This window comes from Podospora pseudopauciseta, chromosome 4 (genome assembly GCF_035222475.1).
Source record: "Podospora pseudopauciseta strain CBS 411.78 chromosome 4, whole genome shotgun sequence".
NCBI classification, from domain to species: Eukaryota; Fungi; Ascomycota; class Sordariomycetes; order Sordariales; family Podosporaceae; genus Podospora; species Podospora pseudopauciseta.
Window position 1 is genome coordinate 3,100,848 of NC_085894.1, and position 18,967 is coordinate 3,119,814.

The following is an 18,967-nucleotide window of genomic DNA, read 5'->3' on the forward strand; positions in this document are numbered from 1 at the left end:
GCTGCTAGCCGGTTTCAGTAGCTCTGTGTATGGCAGGCCAACCACTAATGTGCGCTGTGTCCGGGCTTCCAAGGCCGGTCGGGCCTGATCTGTTTGGACTTGGATTACCGGCCGGCCCGGGCTCCGGACTGGGCTAGGTCTAGGACCAGATGAACATTCACGATGAGAGATCTGTACTAGTTGGCTTCACTTGAGATGTGAGTCGTGTTGGTTGGATATAATGACTAAGAGAGGTCTGGACAAACAGACCCCAAATGAGACAAGCATGGCAGTGTCCAAGTGCAAGTCTAAAGTGCCGGTTGGAGACGGGAGCTGGGGGCTGTGGCAAGCTAAGATCTGAGATCTCCCCTTCCCGCCTGCCATCATAAATTTGCGGAAGACGTTCTTGGAAGCGGTTTGGCCTGGCTGGCCTCGCGGGAGAGCGGCACAGATCATCTGCGGCGGTTGGAGGACTGCGCCGTGCGGCACCGAGGTGTCGGCTTACCTTGGCATGTCACCTTTAGCCTCTCTGGGAGAAGAAAAGACTGGGAAGGAGTACGGCTTTCCCATGTTCCAAAGTCCATGGCCGGAGGAGGTCGTTTCGGATATGTTTGGAAACGCCAAGCTCTGGATTTCTCTGGTTGCAGGTCAAGGCCTCGGTTTTGTTTTCTGGGCTTCTCGGTTTGTTCCAGCTCAAGATAGAAACATGGCGTTCCAATAACGGCCAAGTGTTTTGGGAGGGTGGTTTCCTTGTAGTGCAAAAGTCTTGGAATAAACAAATAACAATGTTGATGCTCGTCGATTGAGAGCTATTCCTATTAAAACTAGGACTTACAACTTGAACAAGTTATAATTATAGGTATCTTATTAGTTATAATTATAGGTATCTTATTAGTTATAATATTAGTTAGCCCAAAAAGCCGAAATTTAGTGAAACGGTAGTATTAGGAGTGTTGGTATATTTTATAAAAGCTAAGATTTCTTATTCTTAAAATTTACCTTGCGTAATCCCGTTTGTTTTTTATAAACCTAGCGATTTAAAGTTATATAATATTACTTTATCTTTAGGCTTTAAATTTAGTATATCCATTTAAATAAACCTTTTCTGGTAAATTTCATAAAATTATTTTTAACAAAAGTTTCATCTATTTTATAACTTATTTTATATCTTTTATATTTTTAATTTTTGTTTTAGTTTTTATAATAAACTAACTTTTTTTCATACTAACTAAATTAATAATATTCCTTAACATTATTTAGTTTATAAATTTTAATATAATTGCTAGTTATAAATATTTATATATTAAGAGTCTATTTTTAAGTCATTAAATTCTATAATTATTAATAATATTTTTAGTTTTCAAACTTTCTATTTTTAAAAAAGTGTTTTTTTTAGCTTATAGAAATATTAATAGTTTTATTTTAATTGTTAATATAATAATATGTTACAGTGCCGACTAAAGACTAAAGTAAATGTCTTGTTATTGCGCAAGCGAAAGGAAAAAGGAGGCAAAGCTCTTTACAAAGCAATGTCTAAATACTGCCGAAGCGGCGCTGCTCTTCCCAAGCTTCACACCCTATTTTCCCATAAGCCTCGCTTTAGTGCTGTGACACAATAATATTTAATGTATAAATTTCCTTTTTCAGTTTATCATTTAAATATTTATTAGTTTTTCAAATTTATTTTTATCATACTTACGCTAGAACTTCATAGTCGAACATATTTACTATAAATTATTAATTCTCTTTATTCTAATTAGCAACCTTAATAAATATACTACATTTTAAATTGAAGATAGCTATAATAATGATAAAGTTATTATTAATAAAGTTAATTGACATTAATTTAATAATAATAAAGTTAGAGCTTATTTATAAAACATTATTATTGGAAATTATAACTATTAAAACTACAGTTTATAAATTAATTAAATTATGTTTGTAAATATAATATTGATTATAATACTAATTAACTAAAGCAATCAAAAACTAATAAAAGAGTAATACTGAAGTATTTAAATACCCTATAAACCCCAAAACCTCCTTTTCTTATATAGCTCACCTCACGTAATTCCGTTAGTCCTCCACAGACCTGGCGGCCTAGCGCCATGCAATACTACCTTATTTCTCAGGCCTTAAATTCAACAGTCCGCCAAACTAATTCTATGGGCACGTGCTGAAGTGGAGGCCATTGTTTTTGGAAGACGCTGAGATGGGCGAGAATCATTCACACTATACGACGTTCCGCAGCATGCTGATTTCTGACTGATTTCTGATATCGGGTCTTGTTGGTAGTGGGTGGTGATGATGCAGGTCGATGCAGGGCGGAAGCTGTACACCTGTTGGTTAAGATGAACGATGGGCGATAATGGCAGGCTGCAGAGCACGAACTAACCACTCAAGAGATGCTCTTCTGGGAGAGATGCATGAGGGTTAGGGTTCACAGCATATGCTCAGGTGGAATCAGAGCTCCGTGGTCGGGTGTTTGCCGTGTTTGACAGGCCTCTAGATGACAATAAATATCTCAGAGGCTCTCTGCTGTGCTTCCCCATCAAAAGTTCCGTGTCACTTGTGGGGGAAGCGCAATTGGCGACAAAAGAGGAGGCGGCGATGATGGCAAAACGGTTCGCCCAGGAGCAGAGAGGTTGGAGCCGGTCCGGACCTCCTTGGCATTAATTGGCACCACCGTTAGCGCGGATCTTGGCTCCCGCTTGCGCAGAACCCGGGGAGGGGTGTCGGATGGAACGCCAAACGGAGCAGCCATTCAGAGATCGAGACTCTTGATATCTGACCCGACAGCGACTTGCTTGTGATGCCTGACGATGTCCCGGCGCTGCCCCCCGGTTGCTCTGCTGACCCCTTGTTGGAGGGATGGGAAGAGGAGAGGAGGGTTACCAGAGAAAAGCATCAGCTGAACAAAGGCGAAAGCGGCCAGGGCGGCGGGAACAGAGCGAACTGAGCGAGACACAGCGCCCGCTCCCTCGTTGCCCGTCAATTGCCCGCCAAGTACTGATGGATCACTCAGGCAGCTGTGGGTGCCTCATCAATCCTGTTTCATCAACCACACAAGAAAGGCTAATGAAGCTTGTTTCTCGACTCAGCCCGGTGCGCCGTCACGTGGAAATGGCGATACCAAGCAGAGCTACCTGCCCAAGATAGCTACCCATGGACATGCAGCAAACAGCCCGGTCCGGGGGCATATTCTGTCAGAAGTGATATATAGTCATCTCCATCTCCCCGACTCCTCCAGGTCAGGTCCCCGTGCCCCAGGTCATTTTGTTTCGACCACATCTGGAGACGAGACCGGCCCTCTTTCCCTCGACCTTTTTCTTCTCTTTTCGGTGACTTTGTTCTTGTTGTGCTCGCTCGTCGTCTGACACGTCCATCAACACAAAACGGACGTACCACACACACGATGGCAGGCGGTGAGCTTACGGGCAACAGCACCGGAGCCCCTCCGCAAGCTGGTGTCCTCGAGGGCGTCAACCCGATTGTGTATACGCCTTCCAACCCCATCACTCTTTTCATCGTACAGGTATGTCGTTGACACCTCCGCCGTCCGACCTCACCAACTCCCAGGTCCAGAGCCGCGGGCCGTGTTTCGTTTCACGGCCCACGCGGTGACCGGGCCGTCGTGTTTCTCGGCCTGACTAACAATAGACGCGTGCAACAACACACAGGCCATCATTGTCATCATCTTCTGTCAACTACTAGCTTGTAAGTTACCTAGTCATCTCACGAAGCTAGTTTATGCTGACTAACCAACCGTTCAGATCCGCTACGATGGCTTCACCAACCTCGTGTTATCGCCGAGGTTCTCGGCGGCATTCTGTTGGGCCCCACGGTGATGATGAGGATACCCGGGTTTGAGGCCGGCATGTTTCCTAGAGTGAAGATGATGTGTTTGGTGTTACTGACCATATTCAACAGCAATCTTCCCGCCTGCGTCTATGCCAGTCTTCAACAATGTCGCCAACCTCGGTCTCATCATTTTCTTGTTTCTCGTTGCGTTGGAAGTAGACATCCGTCTCTTCACGCAAAATTGGAAGGCCGCCCTAAGTGTAGGCATGGCCGGCATGATCTTGCCCTTTGGCCTTGGCTTTGCCATTGCCTGGGGTCTGTACAAGGAGTTTCACGTCGACGAAGCTATTGGCTTTGGCGTCTTCGGATTGTTCATCGGTACAGCCCTTGCGATCACTGCCTTCCCCGTCCTCTGCCGCATTCTCTCCGAGCTGAACCTCCTCCGCTCGGGTGTCGGTGTCACCGTTCTGGCTGCCGGCATTGGAAATGACGTGACAGGCTGGGTGCTTCTCGCGCTCTGCGTCGCCTTGACCAACAACAGCAGTGGCTTGGCCGCGCTCTGGGCCTTGCTCTGCTGCATTGGCTGGACTCTGTTCCTCATCTTCGCCATCCGGCCACCCTTCATTTGGATCCTCAAGCGGACCGGAAGCTTGCATAATGGCCCTACCCAGGGAATGGTTGCGCTGACCTTGCTCATGGTTCTGGCCTCCTCTTGGTTTACTGGTGGGTTGGTATCATATCCCGAGGATCCCATACATACGCTAACTGGACCAGGAATCATTGGTGTTCATCCCATTTTTGGAGCCTTCCTGGTGGGACTGATCTGTCCCCACGATGGCGGTTTCGCTATCAAGCTTACTGAGAAGATTGAGGATCTAATCTCGGTCCTCTTTCTGCCTTTGTACTTTGCCCTGTCTGGGCTGAAGACCAACCTAGGTCTTCTCAACGATGGTATCACATGGGGTTACTGCATCGGGGTCATTGCCTGCGCCTTTGCTGGTAAGATCATTGGTGGCACCCTCGCAGCTCGCGCCAACAAGCTGCTCTGGCGTGAGAGTTTCACTATTGGCGCCCTGATGTCTTGCAAGGGTCTGGTCGAGTTGATCGTGCTTGTGAGTGTCGCGTGACGATCTGGAACTTTTGGTAACGGGCATACTGACAATAATGCAGAACATTGGTTACCAGGCAGGTATCCTGTCCGAAACCACCTTCAGCATGTTCGTTGTTATGGCTTTGGTCACAACCGTAGCCACGACCCCCATGACAAAGCTGCTGTATCCCAAGTGGTACCAAACCAAGGTTGAGCGATGGAGAAAGGGTGAGATCGACTGGGACGGCAACGAGTTGAACCCCTCTGAGAGCCTGCAGGGCGGTCTCAAGAAGGGCGTCGACTCTCAGATCCGCCGTCTCATGGTTCATCTCCGTCTCGACAGTCTCCCCAGCCTCTTCACCTTCATCACCATCCTCAGCCCTGAAAGCGTCACCAAGAAGCAGGTCGAGCCCGAAACCCCTAATGCCGAGTCCGCCGAGGTCATCATCAAGAAACGCCCCCTGGAAGTCCACGGTATGCGCATTCTCGAGCTCACCGACCGTACCTCATCCGTCATGCACCTCACCGAAGGCGAAGACTTTTACTCTCTCCGCGACCCCGTGGTCAACGCCTTCCGCACCTTCTCCCAGCTCCACGACGTCGCCGTCTCGGGCCGCGTCGCCGTCGTCCCCGCCGACTCCTACGCCGAAACTCTCATGACCCAAGCCCACGAAGTCTCCTCCGACTTCGCCCTGATCCCCTGGGGCGAAAGCGGCTCCATGTCCGAAGACCAGTCCTTTCCCGTCACAGCCGACACCAACGAGCGCTTCAAATCCTTCACCCATCTCGATTTCATCAGCCAGACCCTCGAGAAAGCCTCCGCCATCTGCAACGCAGGCATCTTCATCGACAACGGCTTCGGCGGCATCACCAAGCCCGTCGACCGCCCCGAGCTCCAACGCACCAAATCCGCCATCTCCATCCGCAACCAAGCCGACGTCGCCGTCCTCCCCGTCGCCAACAAGTCCCACCACGTCTTCTTCCCCTTCTTCGGCGGCGCCGACGACCGCGTCGCGCTGCGCATCGTTCTTCAACTAGCCAAGAACCCCCACGTCTCGGCCACCATCGTCCGGATCAACAGCAGCGAAAAAGAAAAACTGTCCTCCACTGCCAAATCCGCTGCTGCATCGACCACCACGACGGAAGACAACAGCGAGACCAACAAGACTGCTGTCTCTTCTTCTCCCGTCTCTGGAACTGACGTTGAGGATGGTGCGCTTTACGCCACGCTCAAGAGTTCTCTCCCGGAAGACCTAGCTACTAGAGTGAATTTCTCTGAGGCGGATGTCCCCGCTGGGAAAGAGGAACTCAAGGAGATTATCCTGCTTGCTCAACAAGCGGTGGGCAACACGAGGGACAATGCCGGTGATGTTGTCGTTTTGGGCCGACGCAATGCCAAGAAGGGGTTTGCTGAGGTCGGTGGGAGCAGCAGTAGCGCTGCTGGTGGCGGGGTGCCGGACCTGAAGAATACCGTTGGGGAGGTGGCGGAGAGGTTGATCACCACGGGGATCAAGGCTAGTTTGTTGGTTATTCAGGCTGGGGGGCGGGGGCAGGCTTGATGAGTCTTGATGATGGTGATGATGGATGTTGAGGTTAATGATTGTGTGATGGATGTTTGGGAATGATTATATGTGTAAGGATGAATGGTTATAGGTCACGGGGTCATGCTCTCGGACACTACAACTGATGGTAATATGGGAATAGGAGCGTGATACCCCCTCTTTCGTTTTTGGGATTATGTTAGGTATATAGGTCATGGTTTATGGGTAGCGATCTAGTTTGCATACATAACGAGTGGTTGTTTTGTATCCTCTGATTTGTTATAGCTGTTCCCGGAGCAGGTAATCGGGATGCTCCTCTCCCAAGCTTCCATGCAATCCTGTTTGCAGTGACTGATGAAGACCTAGTCAAATCGCCGACCATACCACTTTTAAGATTCCGCCAACGACTTCACACACGCCTGCTGAAACACACGAAAAGGAAAACACTTTCTCTTCTTTTTTTTTTATCTACCGCAAAGCACCTAACCTCTCCAAATGCCCGCAATGCGCCCCAGACCTTAAAATACCACAGAATTTGCATTTACATGATTTCAAAGACAGCAGAAAGCAGCCTCCTCGTGGTGATGTGTGTTCTATGCCAAGAAGCCAGAGGGACTATCCAACCTTGCAGTGAAGCAAAAGTAGGAGAGAAAGACGAGACAAAAGCCATATCGGAAGCACAAGCGTAGCAATATACCACACCCTGGGGGAGCCGTCTCTCCAACTTTGTACAACACTCTTGTCTCCCCGCAAACTTATTGCGTCCCATTCACCCCCTCCTTCACCAACTTCCCCTCCGTCTTCTCAAGATACTCAACCATATCCGCAATCGTCGCCACCCTCAACCCCCACCTCCTCGCAAAATCCACGCACGCCTGCCCCCTCATCATCCCCGGCTCCTCCCTCACCGCCCGTCCCTCAACCTCAATCCCATCCTCCACCAACTCGCTAATCACTCCCGCAGGCTTCTTCCCCGCCAACCTACACAAGTCGATAGCAGCCTCGGTATGCCCCCGTCGATCCCTCACACCCCCCTCCCTCGCCCTAAGCGGAAAAACATGTCCCGGCCTCCTGAACGTCTCGGGGGTGGAGGCAGGATCAGCAAGCTGCCTGCACACCAGCGCGCGGTCGTGGGCCGAGATGCCCGTCGTGACGGACGGGTCGGCCGAGTCGACCGAGATGGTGTAGGCGGTCGTGCGGAGGTCCTGGTTGTGGGTGACCATCTGAGGGAGGTCGAGGGACGAGCAGCGGTCGGGGAGGATGGGGGCGCAGATGAGCCCGCTGGAGTGCCGGATCATGAAGGCCATTTGTTGGGTCGTGATTGACTCGGCGGCGATGATGAGGTCGGCTTCGTTTTCGCGGGAGGGGTCGTCGAGGATGACGACGAATTCGCCGTTGCCTGGGGGGCGGGGGGCGGGGAGTTAGCATAGGGGGTTTGGGTAGGGGAGGGAAAGGGGGAGCATACGGAAGGCCTCGATTGTGTCGGGGATGGAGTCGAACTGTGAGGAGTCGATGTTGTCGACTGCGGTGGTGGTGGAGGGCATTGTTGGGGCTTTGTTATGTGCGCTTCCAACTGGAAGTCGCTACGGCACAAGAGTTGAAAGGGTATAAACGTTCAGATTATTTTGTTTGGTTTGCGGCGACAACGGTCAAGCAGGATGCGCGCGCGCAATGATGGTGGTGCTGGGACCGAGTTAGCTGTCTGGCTGGCGCTCGGTACGTCGTTCGGTTGCAGTGGGGGTTCAGTCGGCTCAATTGCGACTTGTGAGGGGTCCCCGAAAAATTATAAAGTTGGAGAGCGACTTCGGGGCGAATGCACCAAGGGTCTTATTGTATAGCGGCGGCGACTTTCATTACTCGGCTTCCTTAGGAGGCGTCTGGATTGGGACGAGACAGTGGTATATATGTATATACAGCTCGGTGATCACCTGCCAATTTATGACGGTGAACCCAGTCGCTCGGTACAAGTCACACGAGGACGTCTTTATTCGGCAGCGGGCGGCAGGGTATCCCGATTGTGGGGTTACTTACACCACACTGACGATGCCGAAGAGTTGGTCTGTTTGACGTGATCACTATTTGCTATGGCTTTTACAAATCTACAAATTCAAGGGAGGGATAGTGAGAGAGAATGAATATGTCACCAATTACCAACTATCCAGGTCCCTTTACATAACATTGTCCCCTACAAGATGACGGTTCGCTGACAAACAACCGCCATGCCATTGACCGCATGCCCACATGGAATTTCTCATCTGCTCCTCGCTGCGGGCGGCGGCTCGGCTTTCACAGGAACAGATTCCCCGCGGCTGATGGATGGACGGCTGCGGGGCACAAACGCCGAGCCAACGCTAGAATTGTTCTGGAACCCTGCAAGTCCTTGGCAGTAAGACCCATGTCGCTGGGAATCTGCATCTGACGTTGCGCGCGCGCAAGCCAATTCCAGCTCTTCTCTCAAAAACCTCAGCATCCTGCAAGGTGCCCGCCAGCCAACATCATCACCATGCGGCCCTCCCTCCTCCGCCCAGCCACTCCCCGGGCTCTTCTCCGAAGACCGTCACAAATACCCCGCCGTCTCCTCCCCCTCCTCGCCCACCCATCACAACAACCAAACCCCCCACCATGTCGCCCCCACAGCACTACCACCACCTCCAGCGTCAACGAAACCGAAATCTCCCACTTCTCCTCCCTAGCCTCCTCCTGGTGGGACCCCCACGGCCCCTCCCGCCCCCTCCACCTCATGAACCCCCACCGCCACGACTTCATCCGCTCCTGCCTCTCCTCCTCCCCAACCTCACCCCCTTACTCCTCCCTAACCTACCTCGACATCGGCTGCGGAGGAGGCATCTTCGCCGAATCCGCCGCCCGCCTCCCCGCCACCCTCTCCATAACCGGAATCGACGCCTCCCCCGTCATAATCTCCGTCGCCAAATCCCACGCCAGACGAGACCCCTCCCTCGCCCAAAAGCTAAGCTACCTCAACTCCCCAATCGAGTCCCTCGTCCTCCCCCCAGTCGACATCGTCACTTGCTTTGAAGTAATCGAGCACGTCGATTACCCCTCTCAGTTTTTGGGGGAACTGATAAAGTTTGTCAGGCCGGGCGGGTGGGTCGTCATGAGCACCATTGCGAGGACGTGGACGAGCTGGGTGACTACCAATCTTGTGGCGGAGGATATCTTGAAGATGGTGCCAAAGGGGACGCACGACTGGGACAAATACCTTCATGAGTATGAGCTGCGGGAGTGGTTTAGCAAGGAAAACTCACGGGAAGGGAAAAAGGTTTGGGGAGACGCGAGGGTGATGGGGGTGGTGTTTGTGCCGGGGTGTGGGTGGAAGGAGGTCAAGGGAAGTGAGAAGCTTGGGAATTATTTCTTTGGTGTGCAGAGGTTGGTTTAGGCCAGGGGGGGTTACCTCAGAATTGAGAGAGGGAAGTTGTGTATGATTATGACCTGGGCGGGACGGGGGTGGATAAAAAGCAAGAAATGCCGCATCACTATTGTAGGGGGAAATAAAATGTTGAAAGCAGAGGCGCAAAATCAGATGATAGCACATGGTTGCGGGTTTCTGTTCTCCGCAGAGATGTCATTCTTAGACAGAAGAAAAAAGCAAATGATCATGTACCCTATCCAACACTGAACCCATTTTAAGTGACCCTCTAGTGTTATGAACAACCAGAACAGCAACATCACCACCACCCTAAACGATAGGCTTCGACATGGGAGCAATAAGACCCTGCTTGACGATAACCCTCGGCTTGGTAGCGCTCTGGAACGTCTCCTTGGTCTGCCATTCCGGCCCAACAGGCAGACGCAACGAGCGCTCGTATTGCTGTTGAGACTCGAATGGGAATGGTAGCGAGGTAGCGAGGTAGGCATCGTTCTATCATGTCTGTTAGCATCGTCGTCCCTTGAAATATTGAAAACCGAGCCAGCAAACATACCTTCTTCACCCTCCTCTCGCTGATAATAGCATCCTTCAGCTTGTAATCCTTTCTGCTCGTCTTCTTGACACCCTCCACCTTGGTCACGAACCGCCCCTTGTGCCGCCTCTGTTCGCGAGCACTGACACCCTCGCCCACCCAGCTGCCCCAGCCAGGAAGAGTGTTGTCGATTTCCTTGTCGTCGTCTTCGTCCATGATCTCGGCCTTTTCCCTGCGGAAGTCACCTACGACGTCCTCGCCGGCGAAGGCGCGCTTGATAAGCTCTTGATCGCGGATGGCCATGGGAAGGTGGATGGCGTCAGAGCCGTCAGTGTCATTGCCATCATCCGCCTCGGCAGTCTTGGACTTTGGCTTGGATGACTTGGTAGCAAGCGCAACGGAGTTGGACAGATCGAGCTCCGGTGCCGGGGCCTTGCCGGCCGCTTTCTTGCTCTTGCGACCCTCTTGCGGCACGCGAGACCAGGCTCCAGGCGCGCTGGGTGCTGATACTACTGGCTCAGCTTCGACAGCCTTCTTTTGGTTCCGAGATGGTGCTTCAGTCATTTCCACGTCGTCCTTGAAGACGACTGGTTCAGAGGACTTCGCCGCCTTCTTCTTTGACTTGGGTGAGTTGGCTGGGAGCTTAGCGTCCGCCCTGCCCATGCCATACTGGCGACGGCCAATATCCATCTCCTCGCCAGACTCCTCCGCCTCAGAGTCGAGTTCACGACGTATTTGTGCCACAAGATCATCGTTCTCTTTCCTCCGGATCTCCTCGCCTCTCTGCATAAACTTCATGCTCATCAGCCCAGACTTTGGTTCATCGTCATCGCTGTATTGAGCCGCCCGGTCGAGCTCAGACAACAGCTTCTGCTTCTCATCCTTCTCGTCGCCAGATCCCATTGAAACATCAGAGTCATCATCGGAGTTTTTGCGGCCCTCGACACGGCGCCTAAGCTCCTCTTTTCTCCGTGCCATATCCGTAAGACCAGCGCGGAAGTCCTCGTCCCAGACAGCACGACCAGCCTTCTTGCCCAGCTTGGCCCACTTGCTCTCTCTGTGCCTGGTACCCATGCGCTCCTCCGCACGTCTCCGGTCTTGCATTTCCCGCTCGGCCTCTGAGTCAATCTCACCAGCCTCGACAAGAGCATCGTAAGCGGCCTGCTCGTCCTTGAGACCCTCCTTGCGGTGAATGCGTCGATAAGCCTTACTCTTGATTTTCTTGATGCGCTTCTGGCGGGCCATCTCGCGATCGTGCAATTCTCTCTCCCGACGCTTCTGCCGTGTGATCTCCTTTTGCTCGGCCTTTGACAGCCTCTCTGACTCATCAATGAGACCACCCTCGTTCTTCTTTTCCTTGGAAGCGCTAGGGCCGAGACCGCTTTCCTCCATGATGCTCAAAATAGCGCTCTCAAGCTCCGTCCCAGATGTCTTCTGATTTACCGGCATGAGCTCTTCGCTAGCAAGGCCCTTATCATGGGCATTCTGCGCAAGTGGAAAAATAAGGTGATCCGCTCGACGGTTCGACTTGACGGTATCAATCCAGCGATCAAGCGTCTTGTTTGTCTCGGAATAAGCCGCGCTTCGCAGATTGCGATCCTGCAATGTCTTCGCAAGAGGAACATCAAGCCTCGTCTTCTTCTCGCCCCTGTCCTCCTTGTTCATCAACTTGATCGACTTCTTGATATGCTCGTCGTTGATCCCCGCCAACCCAAGATCGGCCAAACTGAGCTTTGCGTTCCCCGACCCCTGATTATCCTCCTCTTCTTCACTGTCCTCCCCGCCAAAAGCAGAAATCTTTCTCCTCAGCTCACTCAACCTCTCCTCATCCACCTCATCATCCTCACTACTCTCATCATCCCCATCCGTTGACTCGTCATCCTCGTCCTCGTCCTCGTCCTCGTCCTCGTCCTCCTCACTATCACTCCCCTTCCCCCCCTCCCCACCCTCCTCCTCACTAGAAGAATACTGATCCAACGCCGTCGCCAAATCAATCGCATCCGATCCCAAGCTCTCCAAATCACTATCCTCCTCCTCACTCTCCTCCCCCCTTTTCTTTTTCTTATCCTTCCCCCCCTTCCCAAAACTATACCCCTCAAACCTCTCCTCATCACTCTCCCCAAACGCCTCGTCCGAATCCAGCTCCGAGTCCTCATCCTGACTCCCCACACCCACATGCCACTCCTCACTGTCCTCACTCCCCGCGGCATCATCCGAAAACCCTTCAAACTCGTCCTTTTTGGCCTTTTTCCTTTGCGGCGGCGCTCCCTCCTCCTCCTCCTCCTCCTCATCCTCGTCGTCAAAATCTTGGTCCTCGTCTTCCTCGTGAGCCCGCTTTTTGGAGGGCTTCTCTACCTTTTCCTCTAGATCTCGGTAGCGCACGCCTTTTTGGCGGCGTTCTGGGCCGAGGGATTCCTCGGCTAGGGCGAAGGCGTCGAGGGCTTTGGATTGGGATTTGGAGCGGGATTTGGGAAACGATGATGGTTTGTTGCTGCTGCTTGGTTGATGTCTGCTGCCCTTGTTTTTGCCGCTGCCACCTCCGGCGAGGACGGGGCGGCCGTGGGATTGGCGGCCTGGCATGTTTTATGGTCGTCGTGGTGCCGCTGTACTCTGGGGAGGCGATACTGAGGGAGGAATGGGTGTCGCGCGATCAAGAATTGCCCGTCGCGTGGGCGAGTCGTAAATTTGCTGTGACGGGTGTTGTAAAACGGTTGCGCAAACCACATCAACCAGCCGTGCTCTCTTTCTCTCCAGACACTCAAAGATTATTTTCTGCCCACCTCCCAAAATCTCGAACTTTTGGGCGGTGAGAGCTTCTACCCCACAATTTCTGCGAGGTCAGAGCGTCCCATCAAAAGTCTTGGCATTTCCTTGCCGGCCGGGGGAAGCCCACCTCAGTGCCAAAATTATTTCCCACTGACCTGCCCCACGCCGACGCCGACGCCGACGACGACGACGACGACATCACCACCTATCCAAGCAGTAAACCTCACCCAGCTGCCAAAATGCAACCCACCCGCGCCCTCCTGGGCATGCGCTACCGCAAGCTCCGCCTCACAACCAAGGACGTCAACAAGGGCTTCTACAAGGGCACCGGCTCCGGCTCCATGGGCCGTCACACCTCCCGCGGCGGCTACATCATCGAGTGGAACAAGGTGCGGACCTATGTCTGTCCCGATTTGACTGGGTTCAAGGTAACTCACTCGCTCTCCTACTACTTCTTTCCTCTCCCCTCCGCCAAAATTAGATGAATAAATGCTGACGAAGATCTAATTAGCTCACCCCCTTTGTCACCAACGCCGTCAAGAGAACATACGGACAGTACGACACCAAGCTCGGGCCGAGGGACCCCCAGGAGTATCTCGCGAGGTGGAAGTCGGAGAACGGTCTTGATTAAATGGTGTGGGAGAAGAAGAAGAAGAAGAAGAAGAAGAAGAAGAAGATCTGGGATGGGAAGTGTTGTACATATATGGCGTGGAATTTTTCGGACTGGCGTTCAGGGCGTTGTTTTACAACTGACTTCCAAGGAGCATCCATCCATCATGCTGCTGTATATCTATCTACTGTACAAAACAAAATCACACCAAACTTATCAAAACTATATCAAGAATTTCGAAACTTTCAATTACCATTAAAACTAAACCCCCTAACCAAACAATCTTTGCTAACACTAATCGAAAGGGTATCCAGCAAAACAGAAACAAAAGAAAAATCCAGTCTCAGTACGATGCCCTAGGCACCTCATCAGCAGTTACAAACCGATCCAGCTCCGGCCTGCTCTGCCCAGGAGTAGTAGTGTACATGCTCCCAGTCAGCACACTCGGCGTCGGCAACGGCGTAGCCTTATCCTCCCCCTCATCCTCTTCTGTCCACACCGTGCCGACCTCACTCTTGGACGCCTTCGGATCACTCACTCCCGGCTCATCCAACGTCGTCCACTCAGTCGCAACAGTAATATTCGACGCTCTTTCAGCTGCTCTCTTCGGAGTAGACATGGTGTCATCATCCGACACCCCCTGGACACTGATAGCCGGCGCCTCGAGCGGCGCAGTTCTCGCGGGTGTCAAACTGACGGAATCAGCTGTCGACAACCGGACGGAACTCTGTTCCATAGGCGAGGCAGGCGCAAGTGTGATCATGGAGGCCGTCTCCGCTTCTTTGCGCATAGAGAATGGCATGGCCACCCCGCCGAGAAAGAGCCGTTTGCCAGTCACGCCTGTGCTGTTGTCCTCCGGAGACAAAAGACCAGAATTCCCTTCGTCAGTGTCTTGAGCATCGGCCTCAGTCCCCTTTGCATCATCATCATCATCACCCCTCCTTTCCTCCTCCGGCACCATCGGCCCAGCAGGCTTCAAATCCGCCTCCTTCTTCTCCTCCCCCCCCTTCACCTCGGGCAACTTCTCATCCTCCTTCTCATCCTTCACCAGCTTCTTCCAACTCTTAATCTTGCTCCTCACCGGACTCCCCCCAACCTTTCTGTTCTCCTTTTCCTGCTCAACCCCCTGCAACCTGATATCCTCCCACTCCCTCGCCCCCTCCCCCTCAGCCTTATTCCCCGCCTTGTACTCCCTCCCCACCGACTTCCCAAGCCCGCCCTCCGCCAACGCCATATTTCCCCTCGTCCTCTCGTCATGCTTGCTCCCCCAGCTCCCCCAAAGACTAAGCCCATAACTCCTCCCCTTCCCCTTCTTCTTCCTCTCCACCGCACCCCCATCATCAATCTTCCTCCTCCCCGCCAGCGCCGTGGGGGGCGGCACCTCCCCCTCCCCAAACACCTCATACCCCACCTTCATGTCCTTGATCCGCTGCTTATGCACACGCGCCTTTGTCTTTGCAAATTTCACATCCCACCTCTTTTTGTGCTCGTACCACTTCCTGACAGTGCCTACTTTGACTACCCCAACCAGATCCCGGGACATGGTGCACCCTGGCAGAGCGGAGGGTGGGTCAAGGGGGAAGATGTCCCCGTGGCGGGTGACGCGGTGGCGGATCATGTTGTTTTTGAACGGGGGCAAGGGGGAGGAGGCGGTGCCGATGGAGAGGGGGCTTGTCGGGGTAGGGGTATTCTTCTCCTGGTCAGTCGTTTTTTGCTCAGTGGTTTCGGTCTTCTTGAGGGGAAACATTAGTGGATCTGATAGGAATAGGAAGATGGGAAAGCACTTACCACCTCGGGCTTTGTCTTATCCTCCTCACCATCACTCGAAGAACTATCATTCGAAATGACGGAGATGACATCATCATCCAAAATCGCAATCTCGGTCCCTTGTGCCCTCGCCAGCGCCCAGGCCGAGAACTGGGCCACGCTGCGGTACATGTATTTTGCCGGCCTGGTGAAGCTCAGTGTAGGGCCGACGTGGCACATGTCGTCCCAGACTTGGAGATACACGTCGGTGGGCTTGTATCTTTCCACCTGGGCTCTGGCGTGGTCGTCCATCAGGGCTTCTGGTGGGAGGTACTGCGAGGGATTGGCGCACTTGTGGGCGAGGTAGATTTGCTCGTCGCGGAGGACTTCACCGCCGCCGACCATGATGAGGAGAGGCGGTAGGCCGCCGAGAGTGGGTTGCATGATCGGGCTGACCAGAGGGTGGGCTAGGAGGTCGTTTGTGGTGTAGATCTGGTGTCATGGTTAGTGTGTTGTTTAGATATTCAAGAGGTTGAAAAATATACCTGAATCTGCTCCCTGACCGTGATCTGCTCCCCGTCAATATCAAACATCAGCTTATGCGTAGTCTCCTTGACATCCTTCTGACTAGGAACATGAGCCTCATCCGACCCGCCCTCCTTCTCGTCCATCTCTTTCTCCTCGGCGATCTCCTGCTTCTGCTGCATTGCAACCTTCTTGAGCTCGTTCAGCTCATCCTCATCCGGCGGAGGCCACGCAGGCGATGGCTTGTGGTGGAAACCGGAAGGTGGAATATAATCCATCGGACAATCACCCGCAACACTCGGAAAGGAGTGCGTCAAATCAGCCCAGGGACTGATCAGAACCGCGCCTGCTGGCAGAGGCAGCCCCCCATCTCTGAGGATAACCATCACCGACAAAATCATACCCGCGCCAGCCGAGTCGCCCGCGAGAATAATAGTGCTGGACTCCTGCTGCGTCAAAAGATAGAGATACGTCGCCAAACAGTCCTGCAGACCGCAAGGAAAAGGATACTGCGGCGCAAGTCTGTACCGCGGCGCGAGAGCCCTCGCCTTCAATTTTCGCGCATGTCGTTGAATCTGATACCGATGCTCGTCCACACTGCCAAAATAATACGCTCCCCCATGAACATAAAGCATGACGCGGTTTCCTGGGTCATTTGCCTTCAACCGCTCCTGGTAATCAGCCTTCATCTCGATCCACTCCGCCCTGAGCGCATGCTTCTCCTTGCGCCACTGCCACCATTGCTTTCCGCCTACTTGACGAAGACCTTCCGGGCCGAGTTGTTCAGCCAGCAGATCGGCCGACCTCGAGAGATCGCGCTCTGGAATATCGACCACGTCGACTTTGACCCATTGAGGGTGAGGGACCCATTGGCTGGTGAAGGCTTGGAGATCCTCGACTGTGTGACGCGAGGCATACTGAAGAAACGAGCGAATAAGATGAAGGCCCTCGTCATACGACAGGTGAGCCGTGGGCTTTTTGGCCCGTGGTTTCCGACTGAGGTACTTTTGTGAAGTCAGCTAGCTGTTGGTCCTTTTTATCTCCTGAACGGGATCACTTACATGCGATAAAAGAGTGGATATGACCGTTGGCGTAACCGCCAAACCCACTGTCGCAGTGTTCATGTTGCTGCTGCTTGTGTTTGCTAACTCTGCGTTACTCCTCCTTCATCCCTCGACGACTTGTGAAAAGAAAATATGTAACAGCTGAATGGTAAAAAAAAAATCAAAATTAAAAAAAATGAAAAATTATGCAAAAGGTGAACACGGTCGGCGCGTCTAGATCTTCACAGCAGTCGATCTAATACCCGGTATTTATCTTCTGTTGCATGATGTCATATGCCACCCAACCTGCAGCACCACCCAACGGGAAAATCGTGGCAGTCACCCAGATCAACCACGAGCTTTTCAGGCGTGTAGCAACACTCTCTCAGGGACCAATCGTGGGTAATTGGTGATTCGTAAAGCTGGCTAGATCCGCCCTGAAAAGTGAAACCGACACAATCGCAAGTTATTGTTGGCTGCCTTGTGTTTCACAAACTGGACGCCTCTGACTAGTTGGCAACGTGCCGCTTCTTGGATTTGAACCGAGGGGTCGATATGATTGGAATTCTAATAATGATGGCACGAAGAGAGAAACTTATCATTCGAATTGTAAAACCAAACACTCCAATTTCTACTGGTTTTCCGCCTTGTCGCATCTTTGATACACCCCTGGAACAATGAGATTTGTTAGTAGGGGGCAGCCCTGAGAAGGGGTCCAATTACAGCGGCCCCACCGCTGTTTGACAGCTGCGATGCGTACCCCAGCTTTTGGGGGCGCACTGACCACCCCCACCTCGGACGACAGCTTCAGCATCCGGGCCCCGCGATGCAGAGAGGAAGGGAGCACCGCGTCACTTGAGCTCTGCCTGGTAGCAACTACCACCCGACGACGACACAACTTCTCTGCCTCGACACTAGCTAATTCAACCCATTTAACATCCTCACCTCCATCCCCCCAACCCAATCCAACCTCCAATCCCCCACAACCACACCCAAAAATCAGTCACAATAATGGCCTCCCAATACGAAGGCAAGCTCCCCCACCGTCACCACCAACCATTCCATCCACCCCTCTACATATGCTAACCTCCCCCAACAGTCGAACACAACATCAAAACCCCCCCTCCCCCCACCCGCCGCCGCCAAATAGACATGTCCACCTTCACCTCCCACCTCACCTCCACCATCACCCCCGACCACATCACAAACCCCCACTCCATCCCAAACCCAGTCGACCTCTCCGCCGCCTTCCGCCTAGTCCAAGACCAGTTTCTCACCCTTGCCTCCTCGGCCCCCTCCCAAGAAAACCAGTCCTTCCTCCTCTCCCTCGCCCAGTCTCTCGAGGAGGACACGCTCCACCCCCCGACCTCCCTCGAGGGCACCTCCCAGGAGTTCGTCGACTCCCTCGATCGCATCCCGCGCAAGTCCCTCTCCCCCGATGACAAATGTCCCATCTGCATGGAGAACTTCCTCGACGACCCCTACTGCTTGGTGGCTGAGCTTCCTTGCGGGGGGAGGCACAGGTTGGATCTGGAATGTGTCGGCCCATGGTTGAGAACAAAGGGGACGTGCCCTTGCTGTAGGGCTGACTTGGGAGAGCGAAAAAAGAGGAAGGAGGCGGAAGAGAGGGAGAAGCAGAAGGGCAAGAAACAAGAGGTGGAAGAGGAGGAAGAGGAGGACGATATGGATGGGTTGTATGCTTAATGTGGGTGGCACATGCACAAAGAGCGCTGGGAAAGAATATGGGAAGTTAACAATGCGATATCTGTCTCTGTGGTCTGTATAAAATGCTTGCAATTCCCAATAACCCGATGCAAAGATGTGAAATGGCATTCGGCGAGACAAGGCAACATGCCCTTATTCAACAACCTGAGCTTTTATACTCCCTTCACTCTCCTGTTTGCTGAGACGAAAGTATGCACACCTGATGCTCAGCCAATAAACAA

General features: G+C 52.8%; 7 protein-coding genes across 7 annotated transcripts; 4 read left to right on the forward strand and 3 right to left on the reverse strand.

Annotated features, from left to right (window-relative positions):
- The first annotated feature begins 2,713 nt into the window (after window positions 1-2,713).
- On the forward strand, window positions 2,714-6,874 carry QC763_406920 (uncharacterized protein). The gene is made up of 8 exons (XM_062912330.1): window positions 2,714-3,010; window positions 3,081-3,514; window positions 3,660-3,696; window positions 3,753-3,854; window positions 3,910-4,503; window positions 4,555-4,892; window positions 4,951-6,711; window positions 6,778-6,874. The coding sequence occupies exons 2-7, from the start codon at window positions 3,395-3,397 to the stop codon at window positions 6,427-6,429; spliced, it is 2,670 nt and encodes an 889-aa protein (XP_062766064.1). The 5' UTR covers window positions 2,714-3,010; window positions 3,081-3,394; the 3' UTR covers window positions 6,430-6,711; window positions 6,778-6,874.
- Window positions 6,752-8,578, reverse strand: RIB3 (3,4-dihydroxy 2-butanone 4-phosphate synthase). The gene is made up of 2 exons (XM_062912329.1): window positions 7,877-8,578; window positions 6,752-7,810 (listed from the first exon to the last, which is right to left on the reverse strand). The coding sequence occupies exons 1-2, from the start codon at window positions 7,953-7,955 to the stop codon at window positions 7,167-7,169; spliced, it is 723 nt and encodes a 240-aa protein (XP_062766065.1). The 5' UTR covers window positions 7,956-8,578; the 3' UTR covers window positions 6,752-7,166.
- Window positions 8,579-8,914: 336 nt separating this feature from the next.
- COQ3 (Hexaprenyldihydroxybenzoate methyltransferase, mitochondrial) lies at window positions 8,915-9,808 on the forward strand (the record flags this gene model as incomplete). The annotated part of the gene is made up of 1 exon (XM_062912328.1): window positions 8,915-9,808. One exon carries the CDS (start codon window positions 8,915-8,917, stop codon window positions 9,806-9,808), a length of 894 nt encoding a protein of 297 aa, XP_062766066.1.
- Window positions 9,809-9,940: 132 nt separating this feature from the next.
- Window positions 9,941-13,120, reverse strand: QC763_406890 (uncharacterized protein). Its single transcript, XM_062912327.1, has 2 exons — window positions 10,353-13,120; window positions 9,941-10,291 (listed from the first exon to the last, which is right to left on the reverse strand). The coding sequence occupies exons 1-2, from the start codon at window positions 12,909-12,911 to the stop codon at window positions 10,109-10,111; spliced, it is 2,742 nt and encodes a 913-aa protein (XP_062766067.1). The 5' UTR covers window positions 12,912-13,120; the 3' UTR covers window positions 9,941-10,108.
- A 99-nt stretch (window positions 13,121-13,219) lies between these two features.
- Window positions 13,220-13,857, forward strand: MRPL27 (60S ribosomal protein L27, mitochondrial). Its single transcript, XM_062912326.1, has 2 exons — window positions 13,220-13,525; window positions 13,609-13,857. The coding sequence occupies exons 1-2, from the start codon at window positions 13,337-13,339 to the stop codon at window positions 13,726-13,728; spliced, it is 309 nt and encodes a 102-aa protein (XP_062766068.1). The 5' UTR covers window positions 13,220-13,336; the 3' UTR covers window positions 13,729-13,857.
- A 193-nt stretch (window positions 13,858-14,050) lies between these two features.
- On the reverse strand, window positions 14,051-17,285 carry QC763_406870 (uncharacterized protein; the record flags this gene model as incomplete). The annotated part of the gene is made up of 4 exons (XM_062912325.1): window positions 17,040-17,285; window positions 15,999-16,982; window positions 15,496-15,945; window positions 14,051-15,439 (listed from the first exon to the last, which is right to left on the reverse strand). The coding sequence occupies exons 1-4, from the start codon at window positions 17,100-17,102 to the stop codon at window positions 14,051-14,053; spliced, it is 2,886 nt and encodes a 961-aa protein (XP_062766069.1). The 5' UTR covers window positions 17,103-17,285.
- A 747-nt stretch (window positions 17,286-18,032) lies between these two features.
- Window positions 18,033-18,725, forward strand: QC763_406860 (uncharacterized protein; the record flags this gene model as incomplete). Its single annotated transcript, XM_062912324.1, has 2 exons — window positions 18,033-18,066; window positions 18,121-18,725. 2 exons carry the CDS (start codon window positions 18,033-18,035, stop codon window positions 18,723-18,725), a joined length of 639 nt encoding a protein of 212 aa, XP_062766070.1.
- Window positions 18,726-18,967: the final 242 nt, after the last annotated feature.